Genomic DNA, 15,662 nt, shown 5'->3' on the forward strand with positions numbered 1-15,662 from the left:
TTTTTGGATTTTTTTTTTTTTTTTGAAATGAATATGGAATATAATGATATTATGATATCATTGATGAAATCATTGATCTGATCAATGAGCTTTTCATTTAAATTTTTGCTTTTTGCTTTTTAAAAAGCTTTGGCTAGCTTTTTTTTAATTTAAGACTAAAAACTTTAAGATGCCCAAAAAAATGGAAAAAAAAAAAAAAAAAAAAAAAAAAACAAAAAAAAAAAAAAAAAAAAAAAAAAAAAAGGACAAAAAAACCGACCACAAGAACCAGAGCCCTAAAGGACTAGACAGCTACCCCTAACTACTACTATTTGGCTACTTATACTTTTTATCACTATTAAATTATTTAAATTTATAAATTATTTTTTTATTATTATATTTTAATTTTTTTTTTTTTTTTTTTTTTTTTTTTTTTTTTTTTTTTTTTTTTTTTTTTTTTTTTTTTTTTTTTTTTTTTTTTTTTTTTTTTTTTTTTTTTTTATTTTTTTTTTTTTTTTTTTTATATATTTTTTGTATTTATTGTATGTATCTATAATTTAATATTTTTACATATTATTTTCTAATAATTTTTTATATGATATAATACTATTATAATATATTAATTATTATTGTGATAACATAATATTTTTTTGATATTTATATTTTATGTGTATTTATTATTTTTAGATTATGTTAATGAAAATGAAAGTATATCAAGGAAAACAAAAAATTATAGAGGCGAAATTTATAATAAGAAATTTATTATTATAATATAATTTTTATAATTGTAAGTGTTTTATAAATATATAAATTTAATTATTTATTATTTTGTTGGTTCATAAGTATTAAATTTATCAAGATTAATTAGTTTTTGTCATTTTATAATTTTTATAAAAACATATATAATTAACTTAAAAATTTAAACTTTTTTCAACGTTATTTAAGGGTTTATGCACATAATAGTAAAATAAATTTAATTTGGTATAATTTTATATAATCTCTATTTTTTTAGTTTTAGTTATTTTTAATTTATTTTTTAAATTTTGTTTGACAAAATTAATTACGCACATACATATCAATAAATACTAATATTATTAATTTTTATTTGATATGTAATATTTTACATAATTTTATATTTTTTTATTATAGAGAAAAGCTTTTAAAATATGATTGAAAAACGTATTAATATTAATAATTTATTTATAAATAATAAATTAATAACTAAAATATTCCTTTTCTATAAAAAAATAAAAAATTTGTACTAATAAAGTAAAAAATATTAACATTAATATATTATTATTTTTAATTGAACATATTACAGTTAAAGACGTATGAAAAATTATTCAGTTTATAGTAAAATATTTTAATAAATTAACTTATAATGCATTTTTAAATTATATTTTTTTACAAAAAGAGAAATTATTTATTTTAAATAAATAAAAATTATATTAAATGATGTAATAATTATATTTTTATGAAAATTGTGACTCTTTTAATTAAAATATTAATTTATATTTATATTTAAATATAAAATTATTAAATTGAAAAAACAATTCTATGTGATTTCTAATTTTTTTATATGTATTTACTGTTTATTAAGTTAAGATAACATTATAATATTAAAAAAATAAAAAAATATTATATTTTGTTATATATATACAGACATTAATATTTTTAAACTTTTAATAATGTATTATTTTAAAATAAAAAATAATTAATATTATAAATTATAATATGCTATTAATTATGTAACCAAATTCAAATTTAACAAATTCTGTTAATTATTAATCTTTTAAATAATATATGCTTATCTATTTAAAAGTTTTTCTCATATATATAATTTATTTTTTATATATTTTGTACATAATTACATATCATTTTAAAATTTTAGATTTGAATAATTTTAATATATACTGCATACTAATTAAATATTTTTTATAAATCAATGAATAGGAATTTCTTTTTCATTGTCAAGTATATATATATATATATATCAATTAATAATTAATAGTATTTATATAAGGCTTATGAATTCAATTTTAATTAGAATTAATTTATATATTAATATAATAATTAATAATTTTATAAATATATTTATAATTAAGAAAAATATAAATTTATTTTATATGAAATATGATTTTTTTAATCAACTTATAAGAAATTACATTAAATGAGAATTTAAAAAATAATAATAAAGTTATTAAGTAGACTTTAAATACAAGTAAGACTAAAAATTTTAAATTTATATAAATGCTATAATTATATGGATAATTAAATTTTAAGTTTTAAGAATTTTAAATTTATATAAATTTTAAAATTAAATTAAATATTAAAAAATATAATTATAAATACTATAAATAATAAAGAGCAATTTAGTCGAAGTTAATGTTCTTCATGCACACATTTATAAATTATATAGATAGTGTGACTAAATCATTTCATTCTTAGGTTTCATAATATTATTAATGTCACGACCCAACCTATGGGCCGGACCGGCACTAGGACCTGGGCCAGCCTAAAACCCCCGAGGCCCGTAGTAAGCCTTAACTATTCATTTACCCAACTCTAAGGCCCATTTGGGCCCAATTTCAAGAAACCAACCGGACAGAGTCCGGCCATAAAATGGACCTACCAACGGGGAGCTTTTGACTCACCCGACCTGTAAACACAATAAACAATCAATTGGGGAGCTCAGCTCACCCTCCACATACTCATATCATCATAATGATAAATGGGAGCTCAGCTCCCTCATCCAGTCCATCAAACATGCATATAATAATTTTACAGGTCCACAATAATAATTTAGTTTACAGACCCAAATCAAATAAACATTTCTAACACATGCGAAAATTTTAGGAGTAAATAAAATTACACAAATATTGATAAACAACCTGCGAGGAAAGGAATGTTATTAAGCTCAAAAATATCCTCCTATGGCCTGGAAAAATATTGAACAGGAGTGAGCGTTCGACTCAGAGAGTAAAATATCAATTTTAACCATAATCTCTATAACTATCTAAAACTAATGCACCCTGTAGAGTGAAATGCAACATCAACAACATTTTCACATCATAACATCAAAAAGGTAATTTGAAGCACTCACGCACTCTGTAACATCAATCATAATATATGGGAGCTGATCCCCTATACAGCTCTTTTAAATCCAACCTGGTGCCAGCGAAGAACTCAGCTCGGACTTCCACTTAATAACCAAATCGGGGTCCCAGCGAAGAACTCAAGCCGTGTCTACGTCGAAGGACCGAGTCCCAGCGAAGATCTCAAGCCGTGTCTACCCGTCCTATCCATAGTCCACACCACATCACACGCACGCCAATGCACGCACACTGCTCAAAATTACCACAACAACATCCATGGCACTTTCACAGTTATGAATGCAACATAAATCGTGCATAGAATTTATCTACATAGATATATGCATATAAGTGATGCATGGGCATGCTTGAACATATAATAATATCGAAATTACAATTAAAATTAATATTTTACTCACAGACTTGACGGTGGTCACTGAGGCGGCTGGGCGGAGGAAGAAGGCTGTCCCGACTCACCTGACAATTTTTTTACAATCATTTAATAAATTTGACTCAATACAAACAAAGAAAATACCAAATACGTCCTAAGTCGTGCCAAAAATCCGGCAGAGTCTCCCCTATACCTAGGACCTACCCATCCTGCAAAAGGGCTCAAAACACACTTCTATATTCACAATCCATATGTCCACAACTCAATCCCATCACACAGCCCCTCCTGGGCCTATCAAATCAATCATCCATCACAATATGTAAAATTTCAATTTAGTCATTATAATTGACCATTTTTGTAAAAAATGCCCAAATCAGCTCTAAAAATTCTAAAACTTTGCCCCGCGGTCCTTAGCAATATTACTAAGCGATTGCAAAAAGAATCATAATTTTCTAAGCTACCACGAATATTTTATGAATTTTTAATCCTATTTAAGCACTAGAAAATTACTTAAAAACAAGGTTCGGGTTTAACTTTGCCGATTCCGACTTCGGGGACGCGCTCGGGACGCCTAACAATGTGGGGGTAGCCAAAACTTCGGTCCAATTCGGAGACTTTTCCGGTAACGGGTCTGTCTGGCCAGAAATTCACAGACTCGATCAACTGTCGAATTTCCGCGAATTGAGGATACCTACACGAAGCCCACAACACGGGGGTTAGTACATAAATTTTTCAGAATTTTCTAAGCTTATTAAATGCTCGGAAAGACACTGCGAAGTTCCGTAGGACCCACCGAAAAACGGTGTCAGAAAAATTTGAAATTTATGTCGCCGCGAAGCTCTCGACGAGTGGAGTGCTCTGGTACTCTCAGTTTTCTCATGGGATTCACGGTTTGTGAGAAATCTAGCCCGAAAGTCAAAATGGGCTAAAACTTTCCGGGCAAAAATTGGATAAACGGCTCGATGGATTTTAGTGTTCTTGGTGTCTATGGAAAGCTCTCCACGAGTAGATGATTTTAGACACAAGACCCGGTCCGATTGGTGGCCGGATCGACCGGATTTCGGCTGGGAAGACCAACAGTTGCGCACGCGTCGCTCAACTTCGGGCGACGTTTTCCGGCGTTCCAGGCGGCGGCCGGCCGTGGGGGAGGGCCAAGGTGGGGCGCCGGCGAGGTGGGGAGGCAGGAGAGGTGGCGGCGCGGCAAGGGGAGGAGGGAGGAGAGAGAAAAGAGAGAGAGAAGGGAGAGAGGTCGACGCGCGTGGGAGGAAGAAGGAAGAAAAAGAAAAGGCCGGTCCGATTCGATCGGTCCGATCTGGTCCGGTTCGATTCGATCGGTCCGATTTAGGATACAAAATTTTGAATTTTTACTCTGCCTCGGGACCGAAAACGAGGTCCAAAAATTTCGAAAAAAATTTTAGAAAATTCAGAAAAATAAGTAGACTCCAAATATATTTTTAGTTTTGCCACGTGGTCTTTAAATTAATTTTTAAAAATCATCAAAGTTTATATTTTCGAAAAATCGAACCCGATTTTTAAAATCCGAAAAATCTCAAAAAAATTCCTAAAATTTAAATAAAATTAAAATACCAAAAATACTCATAAATAATAAAATTTAAAATCTTGGGGTGTTACAATTAATAAGTTAATTAGTAATTATTATCAATCATATTAATAATAAAAGAAATATATTCTATTTGACTGATCATATATTTTCATTTCTATTAACTTAAAAATATAATAATATATTCCAAAATTGCATAAAATGCTTTAAAATTTTTATTTTTATAATAATTTTAATTCTAAAAATAATTTTTTATTACTTTAATTTAGATAATACAATTTCAATGCAAAAAATACAAAATAAAATATAAATATAAATCGTAAAGAAAATATAAAAAACAAATTATTTTTTGTAGAATAAAAGAATAGAATTTGAAAGAAATTAATATATATCATTAGCCAGCTCACACGCAATATTATTTTCATCATTTTAATTTATTTTCTTTCATTTATATTTTCAAATGCTTAATAATATAAGATATATTTATTATTTTATTTTTTTATATTTAAGTTAATAATTAGATTCATTATAATCTATAAAATTTCATAAAAATCATACCAAACGAAAAGATATGATAAAATAAATTTTAAATTAATAGATATTATTTTTTATAAATTCAATTTAAATAATTAAATTAATATTCGTATATAAATTAAATAATTATAAATTGTAAATTAATCTTATTATACTTATTGTGCATATTTTATAATTATTTTTTTTATGTTTGAATTAAATGGAAAATTGACAATTGCTTTTATATTTGAAATGTCAAAAGTAAAAAATTAAATTAAAGTCAAGTAAGTATTGTGCATGTATCATGGTTTCATTTTTCCGTTGATGACTATAATTAAGGGTAATTTATTATTTAATGTTTGGTGATTTGATAATATTTTTTTTGTTGTGAAAATTTGATGAATCATAAGATTTTTTTTATAGTAATTATCTATATATATATATATTTCTTTTATAAATAGAGAGAGAAAGGAAATCAATAATTAGTTTTGTAAAATTGAAAAATTAAATTAATATTGAATAAAAAAACGCCTCATTCTTTATGTTTATATATAAAGTAAGAAGATAACTTTAGTAGTCTAGCCCGTGATATTCTTTTTTATAGTATTGTTATATGATATTTTCTATTATAGGTAAGTTATAGATACTCTATTAATATTATAATAAATAGTAATTATTATAAAGTAATTTATTATGTATTAACACATATTAATTATATATATTATATGTGTATTTTACTTATTTTTATTATGAAATATTTATTAAAATGTCTGAGGGATAAAAATAATAAAAATCAAATTTGAAATAATTAATAAAAATTTAAAATATTATATTATTTGTATATATTAAAATTAAAAAATATATATAAAAATCAAAATTATTAATAGCTATGTATATTAACACGGTAGTTTCTGTCTGATATTTGATATTATCTTTTATAATATTATCAGGTAACGTTTTATATTTTATATTATATGTAAGTTATAAATTATTCAATAATTACTTATTAGTATTATAATAAATAGCTATTATTATAAAATAACTTATAAAATATATATTAATTACATATATTCGCATCTATATTATATATAGATAGGTTTTAATTATTTTTATTATGAAATATTTATTAACATGTTTTCAAAATAATAATAATAATAATAATAATAATAATTAATTTTAAAATAACTTTTTTTTTTCTAGTTCTTCAAGAAAGCTTAGATATTCATACCACTCCAAATGTAGCATACACCTCTTGTACAAAAAATATAAATTGTAAATAAATATAAAAAATTAAATAGGATTTAGAATATCAACAAAAAAAAAATCAAAGTTAAATATAAGTAAGTTAAAAAATTAAAATTTATATAGAATTTAAAATAATAAAAATATAAATTTATAGGTGCCATCCGTTATGATATGTAATCAAATCAAAATGGATTTCCATCAAAAACCGTTAACAAATCGACTAAACATACAATTTCTCGAGCTAACGGTTAAGATCAACGAATCTCGCTACTAAATATACACTAATATGCAGATAAATTTTAACAATCATCTCTAAATATATATAGTTATTATATTATAGTCTATCAATTTAAAAATATAACATAAAATTTCATCAATTTTTATATTTTATACAGTAAAATTTATATAATATCTAATTATTAATTTTTCTGTAAGACGTTGAATTAAACAGTTTTAGCATAGAGTTTAATTAGTATTTCTCTTTTTTCTCTTAAACTATGTGTAAATTGAATCATTATCCTCTTTATAAATAAAATAATTTTTTATGTGTATAGAAAATAATTTTATACTTTATATAAGAGAGAATAGAGAAATATTAATAAAATACTATGTGAAAATTATTTTCATTAATTTTTAATTAAAAAATTAATAATTAAAAATTAAAAAATTTATATTATATTTTAAAATTAAAAAATTAAAACATTATAACCATATAAATTTAAATTCAATTGTTAAAATTTATCCACTAAGGCACACTTGAACATCAGAGCCACAGACATAGCAGAGTGCCTGTTTCGCGATGAAATTGGAGGGCAAAACTGTTAAAAAAAGCACACCATTTTAAAATCATTAAAAATAAATTGGAAAATTTATTTTATTATTATTAAATTTAATTTTAAATTAGTTTTTAATATTATCTAACTCACCTGTCCAAAAGTGTTCCTTAATAGCAACTCGCTGGAAGGCCGTTGTTGTCATTTCGTCTTTCAAATATAATTTTCGGCAAAGTAACATCCTCTTGTACCCTAATATCGCCGTACATATTCTCCACATCAACGATCCATAACCTGCCACGTATTATTTCTTCATTTAATAATAATTTCCCCCCTAAACAGAATTTCAGACTAAAATTTCTCTCTCCGAGTTTCTCCTCGTGAAGCACCCAAGGCCTTCTCTCTCTCTCTCTCTCTCTCTCTCTCTCTCTCTCTGAGTTTCTCTCTCTGAGAGGCGATCCCTAATCCAAAGCCTTATTTCTTTTTGTTTTAATCTTTCTTTATTCTCCGATTTCTTGCTCTAAAGATTCCTAATTTTTGTTACATTCTGCTTCTGTTCGCATTGAATTTCTCTAGGTGCTTTGTTCAGCTTTCTGTTGGCTTAGATAATTGCACACAGCGGATGCCATTTGGGTTTTCCGTTCTTGCGAGCGATACAGCGTCTTTGTTGCAAATTTCGCTTCACCGTTTGGATTCGGTTGGTATTGTGATTCGTGAGTTGATCGATTCGGTTGGCTGTGGAGCGCGGATTTGGCTTTGTGTTTAGGTGCGTGAGAGCGAGGATTATTGGGATTTTTTTTTAAACAATTTTTTTTTTCTAATTCTGTGATGAGAATCGTTATCAGAGGATGAACGATGCCGGTGCTGCGTAGTGGAGCGCGCAGGGGCCGGGGAGCAGCAACAGCAGCAACGAAGCAGCAGACAAATCCGACCGAGGCAGTAGAGGCAATCGCAACAAGGACACGCAGAAGACGTGCGGAAGCTGCGGCCGCTGGGGCTGCACCTAAAAACAATAATACTAACAACAATAACGAAAAGGACCAGCAGCAGCCGGTAGATGAAAACATAGTTGCTGTTGCTGCAGTGGCGGCGGGGGCAGTAGCAGTGAATCAGGGGGAGAATAGGGGTTTAGAGGGGGGAGTGGGAGTTGCTGGTGTTGGCGTTATTGGTGGAGGGGCGGAAAAGGAGGAAGTAGGAGAGAAGCCTATGGATGACTACGATGGTGGCGGGAAAAGTAATGAAAAAGCCAATGCTGGTGAAGATGAGGGAAGCACTGCTCCACTTCCTGAGAAGGTTTGTTGAGTTTTAGTTTTACATTAATTTCAAGTGCATTTGTTGATATATGATTATACATATAGATTGTTGATCTTTTTAAAGGTTTTTGCAGTTTAGGTTTGATATTGGGGTTATAGTGGCTGCTGTGAGTTGTGTTTGAAGTTGTAGGAATTGCATTTCCTCATCTTTTAGATATAGTAAAAGGACAGTTTTTATCTCTTCTCTTCTGGTTTGGGGCTACAATGGGTTGTTTTAGTGTTATTGGTAGGATAATTTTACTGATTTTGAAGGAGTTACCAACCCTTCAAGCAATTGGGTAAATTATGGGGTTCCTAGTTCGGTTTCTGATCGTTGCATTGAACTTTCTGTACCTGATGGGGGTTATTGTTGTTTGGAAAATTTGGGGTTCTATAGAAGCATTGCAAAGTCTGTAAGTATCTATGTTTGTGTCTTTTTTCTGGGGATTTAGGATGTTCAATCAAGAATGTGATCCAACTGTTTTTATTTGTGTGGTTTATTATATGGAATCTTAGACAAAGAATTTTCTGTAATTTTTACTGTTGGCATTTTATTATTATTGTCTGCATACATTGCTGATCTTTACAGGTGGTAGTTACTCTCTAGTTTTCCTTCCAAAAGTCTGACTTTAGGTTCCTTTTTTAAATGTGACAAGACATGCCAGTTTCTGAACTATATGGCTTATTTCAGTAAATTGCCTTTCATAAGTATACATGGCTAGACAACATAACCTGAAAGTGATCACTTAGCATGCATGTTACAACTTCATCTCTTCCTCAATTCTAGGTGTAGTGTTTCTTTTGGTTAATTTAATTTATGATTTGCTTGTAGTTAAACTTGAGCGAGTAATCAATTTACTAAATTATCGCACTTAGGATGTGCTTAATGGCAGCTTGCATTCATCATTTTTGTTGTTGCAAGTGCTATGCACCATGGGGATAATGTATCTTGCTTGGTTCAAGCAATTCGACCCCAATTGTTGGTCAGTTTTTGAAATTTGGATTTGCTAATTTTCTGTGCTGATCTTTGAACATATAAAATTTAAGATCTGTTACTGATGGGACCTATATTATCCGGTCTATATTGACTTTTTCATAAATGGGAATCTATATTGATTAATGGATTTTCCCACATACACATTGATTTGCCCATTTCTATGATGGCGAATGCTTTGCTTTAGGGCAAATTTATGAAGTGCTTAACTTCATTACCGCCCTTTCCTTCCATTGGTTTCTATGTTTTCATAGTCCCAGTCCCACCTCCACTGCAAATTGTGGTCCATTCTGAATACAAAGTTTTGTTACGGCACTCAATTCATTACAGGGTCAATGCAGTTTTTTAATCTAAATTATTCTTAGATTAGTGTGTTGCATGCCCCCAATAACATTCTTTGAATACATAAGTGTTATTAAGGCGAAAGGCGACCCTAAGGCAGCAAGGGACCTTACGGCCTTAGTCGAGAGGCGAGGCGAGGCGAGGCCTTTTCAAAGCAAGGCGCCATAGTCTAAATTGTCTAAATTATAGTAAAAATGTGTACTTGTAACATTAAAATTCATACTTTTAACTAATTTGATATGTAAAAAAATGCATATTGAAAAGGGAAAAAAAACATTATTTACATTATGTTTATATGTAAGATAAAAGAAATTGACAATTGTGCGTACCTGTATTTCCAGCTTAAGTAAAAGATAAAAGTGAGACTGCAAAATTAAAACTCATAGCATAAGCAATAACTAGTTTAATTACCTATTTAATAAAAATATATCACATTTAATTACCTATTTAATAAAAATATAATCACAATCACAATTACATAAATTTAATTAGCACATTTAATTACCTATTTAATAACATAATCACATTTAATTACCTATTTAATAAAAATATATCACTTAATCACAATTACAAATTCACAATACCCATTTAATTAGCATCTTACATAATACCTATCAAGTAATAAAATGACATCACATTAAAATTTTAATAAATTTTTTAAAAAATTTGCTATTGTCAAAAAAGAAAAAAATTGCTGGAACTTGAAATAAATACAGCAGCATGCCGGCATGAAATGGGAGCAGTGCAGAAAAAAGAAGAAAAAAAAAAAGAAACTGATCGCAGGTCACAGCAGTGAGAGGAGAACGGAGCAGATGAGAATGAGAGGAGCAGATGAGAGGAGAAAGCATCGTGAAGATGAGAGAGAGAGAGAGAGAGAGAGAGAGAGAGAGAGAGAGAGAGGAAGATGACGACATACCTGGTTTGCTGTTCGGGCTTGGTCTGTTGCTGGTGGCTTTCTCTGTTCTTGCTTCTTCAAACTGCTGGGTAGATGAAGGACTGAAGGTAAGTAACGATAGATTAGGGCTCCTTTTATTTTTTGGCTGTTAAGAAAAAAAAAAAATTAAATTTCCCGTTTCTTTCACAAGGCGGCGCCTTGGGGCCTTGTCGCCTGTCGCCTTTGAGGTCCGGGGCATCCGCCTTGTATCAGTCGCCTCGCCTTGGACTGGGGAGTCGCTGGAGCATCATCTCGGCTCGCCTCTCGACTCGCCCAGCGCCTCTTCTCGCCTTTTACAACACTGGAATACATGCATTGTATATTTCTAATTTCTACCCTTAGTTAATACATTCAGGTTTGGTGTTTTCTCGGCTACTGGTAGCAACTGTGTTTCTTAGTTATTCTTCTTGGTAGATTATCCTATTCATTTATTAAGTCATTTTTTCTAACCAAACACTGTATTGGCATTTGACTGTCTCTTTTGTTCCTTAATGATAAAGTTTCAGTTCCTTGGTTGTGATGCAACAGGTTCAGGTTGGGGGGTCCCCAGTTTACAAATTGGAAAGAAAGTTGGGTAAGGGTGGCTTTGGTCAAGTGTATGTTGGTCGGCGTCTTTCTCCTATTGCTTCAAATGATAGAACCAGTTCTGGAGCTGCAGAGGTATTGCTGTTATCCTATGTGCTTGGATTATTATGGTTGGTGTTTGTTCGTTCATTTTCTACTTTGTATTTTTTTTTCACTGCCTGTAAGCTTTGATTTTAGGTGGCCTTAAAATTTGAGCATAGAAGTAGTAAAGGATGTAACTATGGACCGCCATATGAGTGGCAAGTTTACAGGTGAATATAATTACACTTGTTATGCTTGGCAATTACTGTGACATGTTATGTTTCTTTTTTTAGCTGGAGTAATATTTCTGAATCTCTCTCTCTCTCTCTCTCTCTCCCTCTTTAATCACTTGCAACAGCTTTCTTGGTGGGAGTCATGGAATACCACGGGTACACTACAAGGGTCGGCAAGGTGACTATTATGTCATGGTATGTTATCCTACTATTTTATTGCTGGTTTTGGATTATTGGAACTTTATTTTTAAAATAACTTGTCAAGTTGCCATTCCCTTGTCTTATAATGGTTTTTGCCAGAAACTTATTGGTCTGTACTCTGTAGGCTATGGATATACTGGGGCCAAGCTTGTGGGATGTTTGGAATAATAACTCTCACACGTGAGTTATATTACTAATTTTTCTGCTATCCATTCTATTATTGTGTGCATTTATTGATTCTTTTCTTTTCTTTTCTTCTCGGGGGTAAATTACAGAATGTCTATGGAAATGGTTGGTTGTATTGCCATTGAAGCAATATCAATATTGGAGAAGATGCATTCTAGAGGGTAAGTTTTTTCAGTTGCATATGCTGTTTTGATGGGAGCAGCCCCTTTCCTTGGATGTATTTTGTTAAGGTGAATTGGGTTGGTTTGCACCAGCAGGTGGAGGGATTAGACTATTGTTTTTTATTGTTGGCTCGATATACTAATCACATTATGAGTTAGATAATCAGTTGATATTCTATTGTTTTGTTGTCGGTTTTTTTTTTTATTTATTTTTTTTATATATAGAAAAGGCTGGAACTCTCAATGCCACTAAAAATTTTTGCAGTTATGTCCATGGAGATGTAAAGCCGGAGAATTTTCTGCTTGGATCTCCTGGAACTCCTGATGAGAAAAAGTTATTTCTTGTTGATCTTGGATTAGGTAATTGTTAATTCAACTTAATTTTCATTTCCCCTTATATTATAGATGTGTGCATAACTGTCTTCACCTGCTGACCCACTATTTAACGAATTATTTTTTGGAATCAGCGACCAGATGGCGAGATACTTCAACTGGTCTTCATGTTGAGTATGATCAAAGGCCAGATGTTTTCAGGTGTGGCTCTTGATTATAGTTATTGGCATTAAATTATTCATTTTATTAGTCTTGCCTTCCATTGTTATAATAAGTTATATAGATTCATTGCTCTATGGTTGATTATTCTTTTATTCTGACAGAGGAACAGTTCGTTATGCTAGTGCACATGCCCATCTGGGGAGAACAGCTAGTAGAAGAGATGATTTAGAATCTCTTGCCTACACCCTCATTTTCCTTCTCCGAGGTCGGTTACCTTGGCAAGGATACCAGGTTGGTTTTCTTTCTTAAATCACACAAAAACTTGTGCAGCCTATTTTTTCTGGCCGCTATTACATTGGTATACACATGGGCATATATGTATCTTTGTGCTTTTGTATAGCATTAATGTTTTTTTAACATGATATTCTTAGGGAGAGAACAAGGGCTTTCTTGTTTGTAAGAAAAAGATGGCAACATCCCCAGAGGGCCTCTGTTGTTTCTGTCCACTGCCTTTCAAACAGTTTGTTGAATATGTGGTGAACTTAAAGTTTGGCGAAGAACCTAATTATGCAAAATGCATTTCTTTTTTCAATGGGGTTGTTGGTCCAAATCCAGATCTCAGGCCAATTAACACGGAAGGCGCTCTAAAGGTGAATGAGTTTGTTCCTTTCTTTTTGATATGCTAATGGCTTGTGAGTTGGACTTTGTTTTTTTAATGAGCTATTGAAGTTAGCTTTTGATGTATCTAAACTTGCGAAATGTCAAATATACTTAATCAGTGCTTTAACTATTGCGAAGCTTATACTCAATCAGGTTGGTCATAAGAGAGGCCGGTTGTCTATGGAGGAAGAAGAAGAAGAAGAAGAAGATGATGGACAACCAAAGAAGAAGGTTCGACTGGGCATGGCAGCAGCACAATGGATTAGTGTGTACAATGCTCGTAGACCTATGAAGCAACGGTATAAACCATATGCATCAAGTTGTTATTTATGGTCTACTGTGATGTTTTTACATTTTAGCAGTGTTCTATTGATATTATCAGACATCTTGTTTGTATTGCATTATGGATCTCTCTTGAATTTGTGCGAAAAATACGTGCTGTGTCAAATCAGGATCACTTCTTGTTTTTTCCCCCTCCAACCTTGTCTTTTGTTCAGCCTGATTTCTTTTTGTGAAGTCCTATAATATTATCGCGTTTGAGAAGCTTCTATCATATGCTTTTGTAGGTATCACTATAATGTGGCTGATGCAAGACTTGCCCAGCACATTGAAAAAGGAAATGAGGATGGCTTATTTATTAGCAGCGTAGCTTCATGTCAAAATCTTTGGGCCTTGATTATGGATGCTGGTACTGGTTACACTGCACAAGTCTATGAACTATCGCCACATTTTCTTCACAAGGTACTTGCTTGTCTTTGATATAATTTAAGTAATTGTTTTCTATGGTTTCACTGAAAACTTTTGCTAGCTATATTGTTCTGAATGTGCATAATAACAATGTAACTGAATTTTTCGCCCATGTAAAGGAATGGATAATGGAGCACTGGGAGAAGAATTATTATATCAGTGCCTTAGCTGGAGCAGCTAATGGAAGCTCATTAGTTGTTATGTCTAAGGGTTAGTCTAAGTTCTATAAATGTTCAGTTTGTATTTGATGTGTTATTAATTTGTTAGTCTTGTTTGACTGACTGCATTCCATTTGAGTTTAGGTACTCTCTATTTGCAGCAGTCATATAAAGTTAGTGATTCATTTCCTTTTAAATGGATTAACAAAAAATGGAAGGAAGGTTTCTATGTTACTGCAATGGCCACCTCAGGGAGTAGATGGGGAGTTGTTATGTCTCGTGGGGCAGGGTTTGCACACCAGGTCATCTACAATGTTCAAATATTGTATCCCGATATATTCTTGCGTAGATAAGGTGTGGACAACTGACTATTTTGGGTGGCGAATTTCAGGTTGTTGAACTTGATTTCCTTTATCCAAGTGAAGGCATACATCGTCGGTGGGATCATGGATATCGTATTACAGCAACTGCAGCAACTTGGGACCAGGCTGCTTTTGTTCTTAGTGTGCCAAGACAGAAACCTCCAGATGAAACACAGGAGACACTTCGAACGTCTGCTTTTCCTAGTACCCATGTCAAGGTGAGATATGTGTATTTATATAGAATCTACTCTTTGGTACTGATTTTTCCTGTATTGAGGGTCTAAAGTTTTAGATGGGCCTTGCAGGAGAAGTGGGCAAAGAATTTATACATAGCATCAATTTGTTATGGACGAACAGTCTCATGAGTGACACCTCTCTCTCCATGTAGTTGCTTGATTGAGGAGAAAAACCATGGTTTTCTGAAGTGGCAATATCTAGGCATAGAGAAATTTTGACGAGTATATAGCTTTTTTTTTATCAATTGTAATCAGAAGTATAGAAGCTTTGGGTTGTGCCTGTCATTTATGTAAAATTTCTACTGCCAAAGTCTGATCCAACAAAGCCCAAAGGGATGATGGGCATCTTTTTTAAACTTTCTGTACAGTCTTTGAATAATTACTCTAACTAGAACATCCTGTAGAAGTCATGGTCCTCCTCGTGGGGATTGTTGATTTTGCTCTAGCATGTTAGTGATTGTCCCTTTTTTTTATTTATAAATAACCTGCAAATTTCATCGA

At 31.0% G+C, this 15,662-nt stretch overlaps 1 protein-coding gene across 4 annotated transcripts; it reads left to right on the top strand.

Annotated features, from left to right (window-relative positions):
* The first annotated feature begins 7,917 nt into the window (after positions 1 to 7,917).
* Positions 7,918 to 15,662, top strand: LOC110649269 (casein kinase 1-like protein HD16). 4 transcript variants are annotated; one of them, XM_058150184.1, is made up of 17 exons: positions 7,918 to 8,320; positions 8,400 to 8,847; positions 11,645 to 11,776; positions 11,879 to 11,952; positions 12,081 to 12,150; positions 12,281 to 12,336; positions 12,432 to 12,503; positions 12,769 to 12,863; positions 12,971 to 13,037; positions 13,160 to 13,289; positions 13,430 to 13,648; positions 13,797 to 13,957; positions 14,225 to 14,399; positions 14,525 to 14,615; positions 14,708 to 14,865; positions 14,955 to 15,143; positions 15,231 to 15,662. In XM_058150184.1, exons 2-17 carry the CDS (start codon positions 8,410 to 8,412, stop codon positions 15,288 to 15,290), a joined length of 2,187 nt encoding a protein of 728 aa, XP_058006167.1. In that variant the 5' UTR covers positions 7,918 to 8,320; positions 8,400 to 8,409; the 3' UTR covers positions 15,291 to 15,662. The 4 variants fall into 4 exon arrangements, with proteins under 4 accessions (XP_058006167.1, XP_058006166.1, XP_058006170.1 ...); XM_058150183.1 differs by having other exon boundaries at positions 7,918 to 8,847; XM_058150187.1 differs by having other exon boundaries at positions 7,920 to 8,847; positions 13,812 to 13,957.

This window comes from Hevea brasiliensis, chromosome 1, assembly GCF_030052815.1.
Source record: "Hevea brasiliensis isolate MT/VB/25A 57/8 chromosome 1, ASM3005281v1, whole genome shotgun sequence".
NCBI lineage: Eukaryota > Viridiplantae > Streptophyta > Magnoliopsida > Malpighiales > Euphorbiaceae > Hevea > Hevea brasiliensis.

Bases quoted from the DNA above. Each gene is read 5' to 3' on its own strand.
- LOC110649269 (XM_058150183.1), top strand. From the start codon at position 8,410: ATGCCGGTGCTGCGTAGTGGAGCGCGCAGGGGCCGGGGAGCAGCAACA. The intron at 13,649-13,796 runs GTGAATGAGTTT...ACTATTGCGAAG, and splicing joins ACACGGAAGGCGCTCTAAAG to CTTATACTCAATCAGGTTGG. The intron at 14,616-14,707 runs GTTAGTCTAAGT...ATTTGAGTTTAG, and splicing joins ATTAGTTGTTATGTCTAAGG to GTACTCTCTATTTGCAGCAG.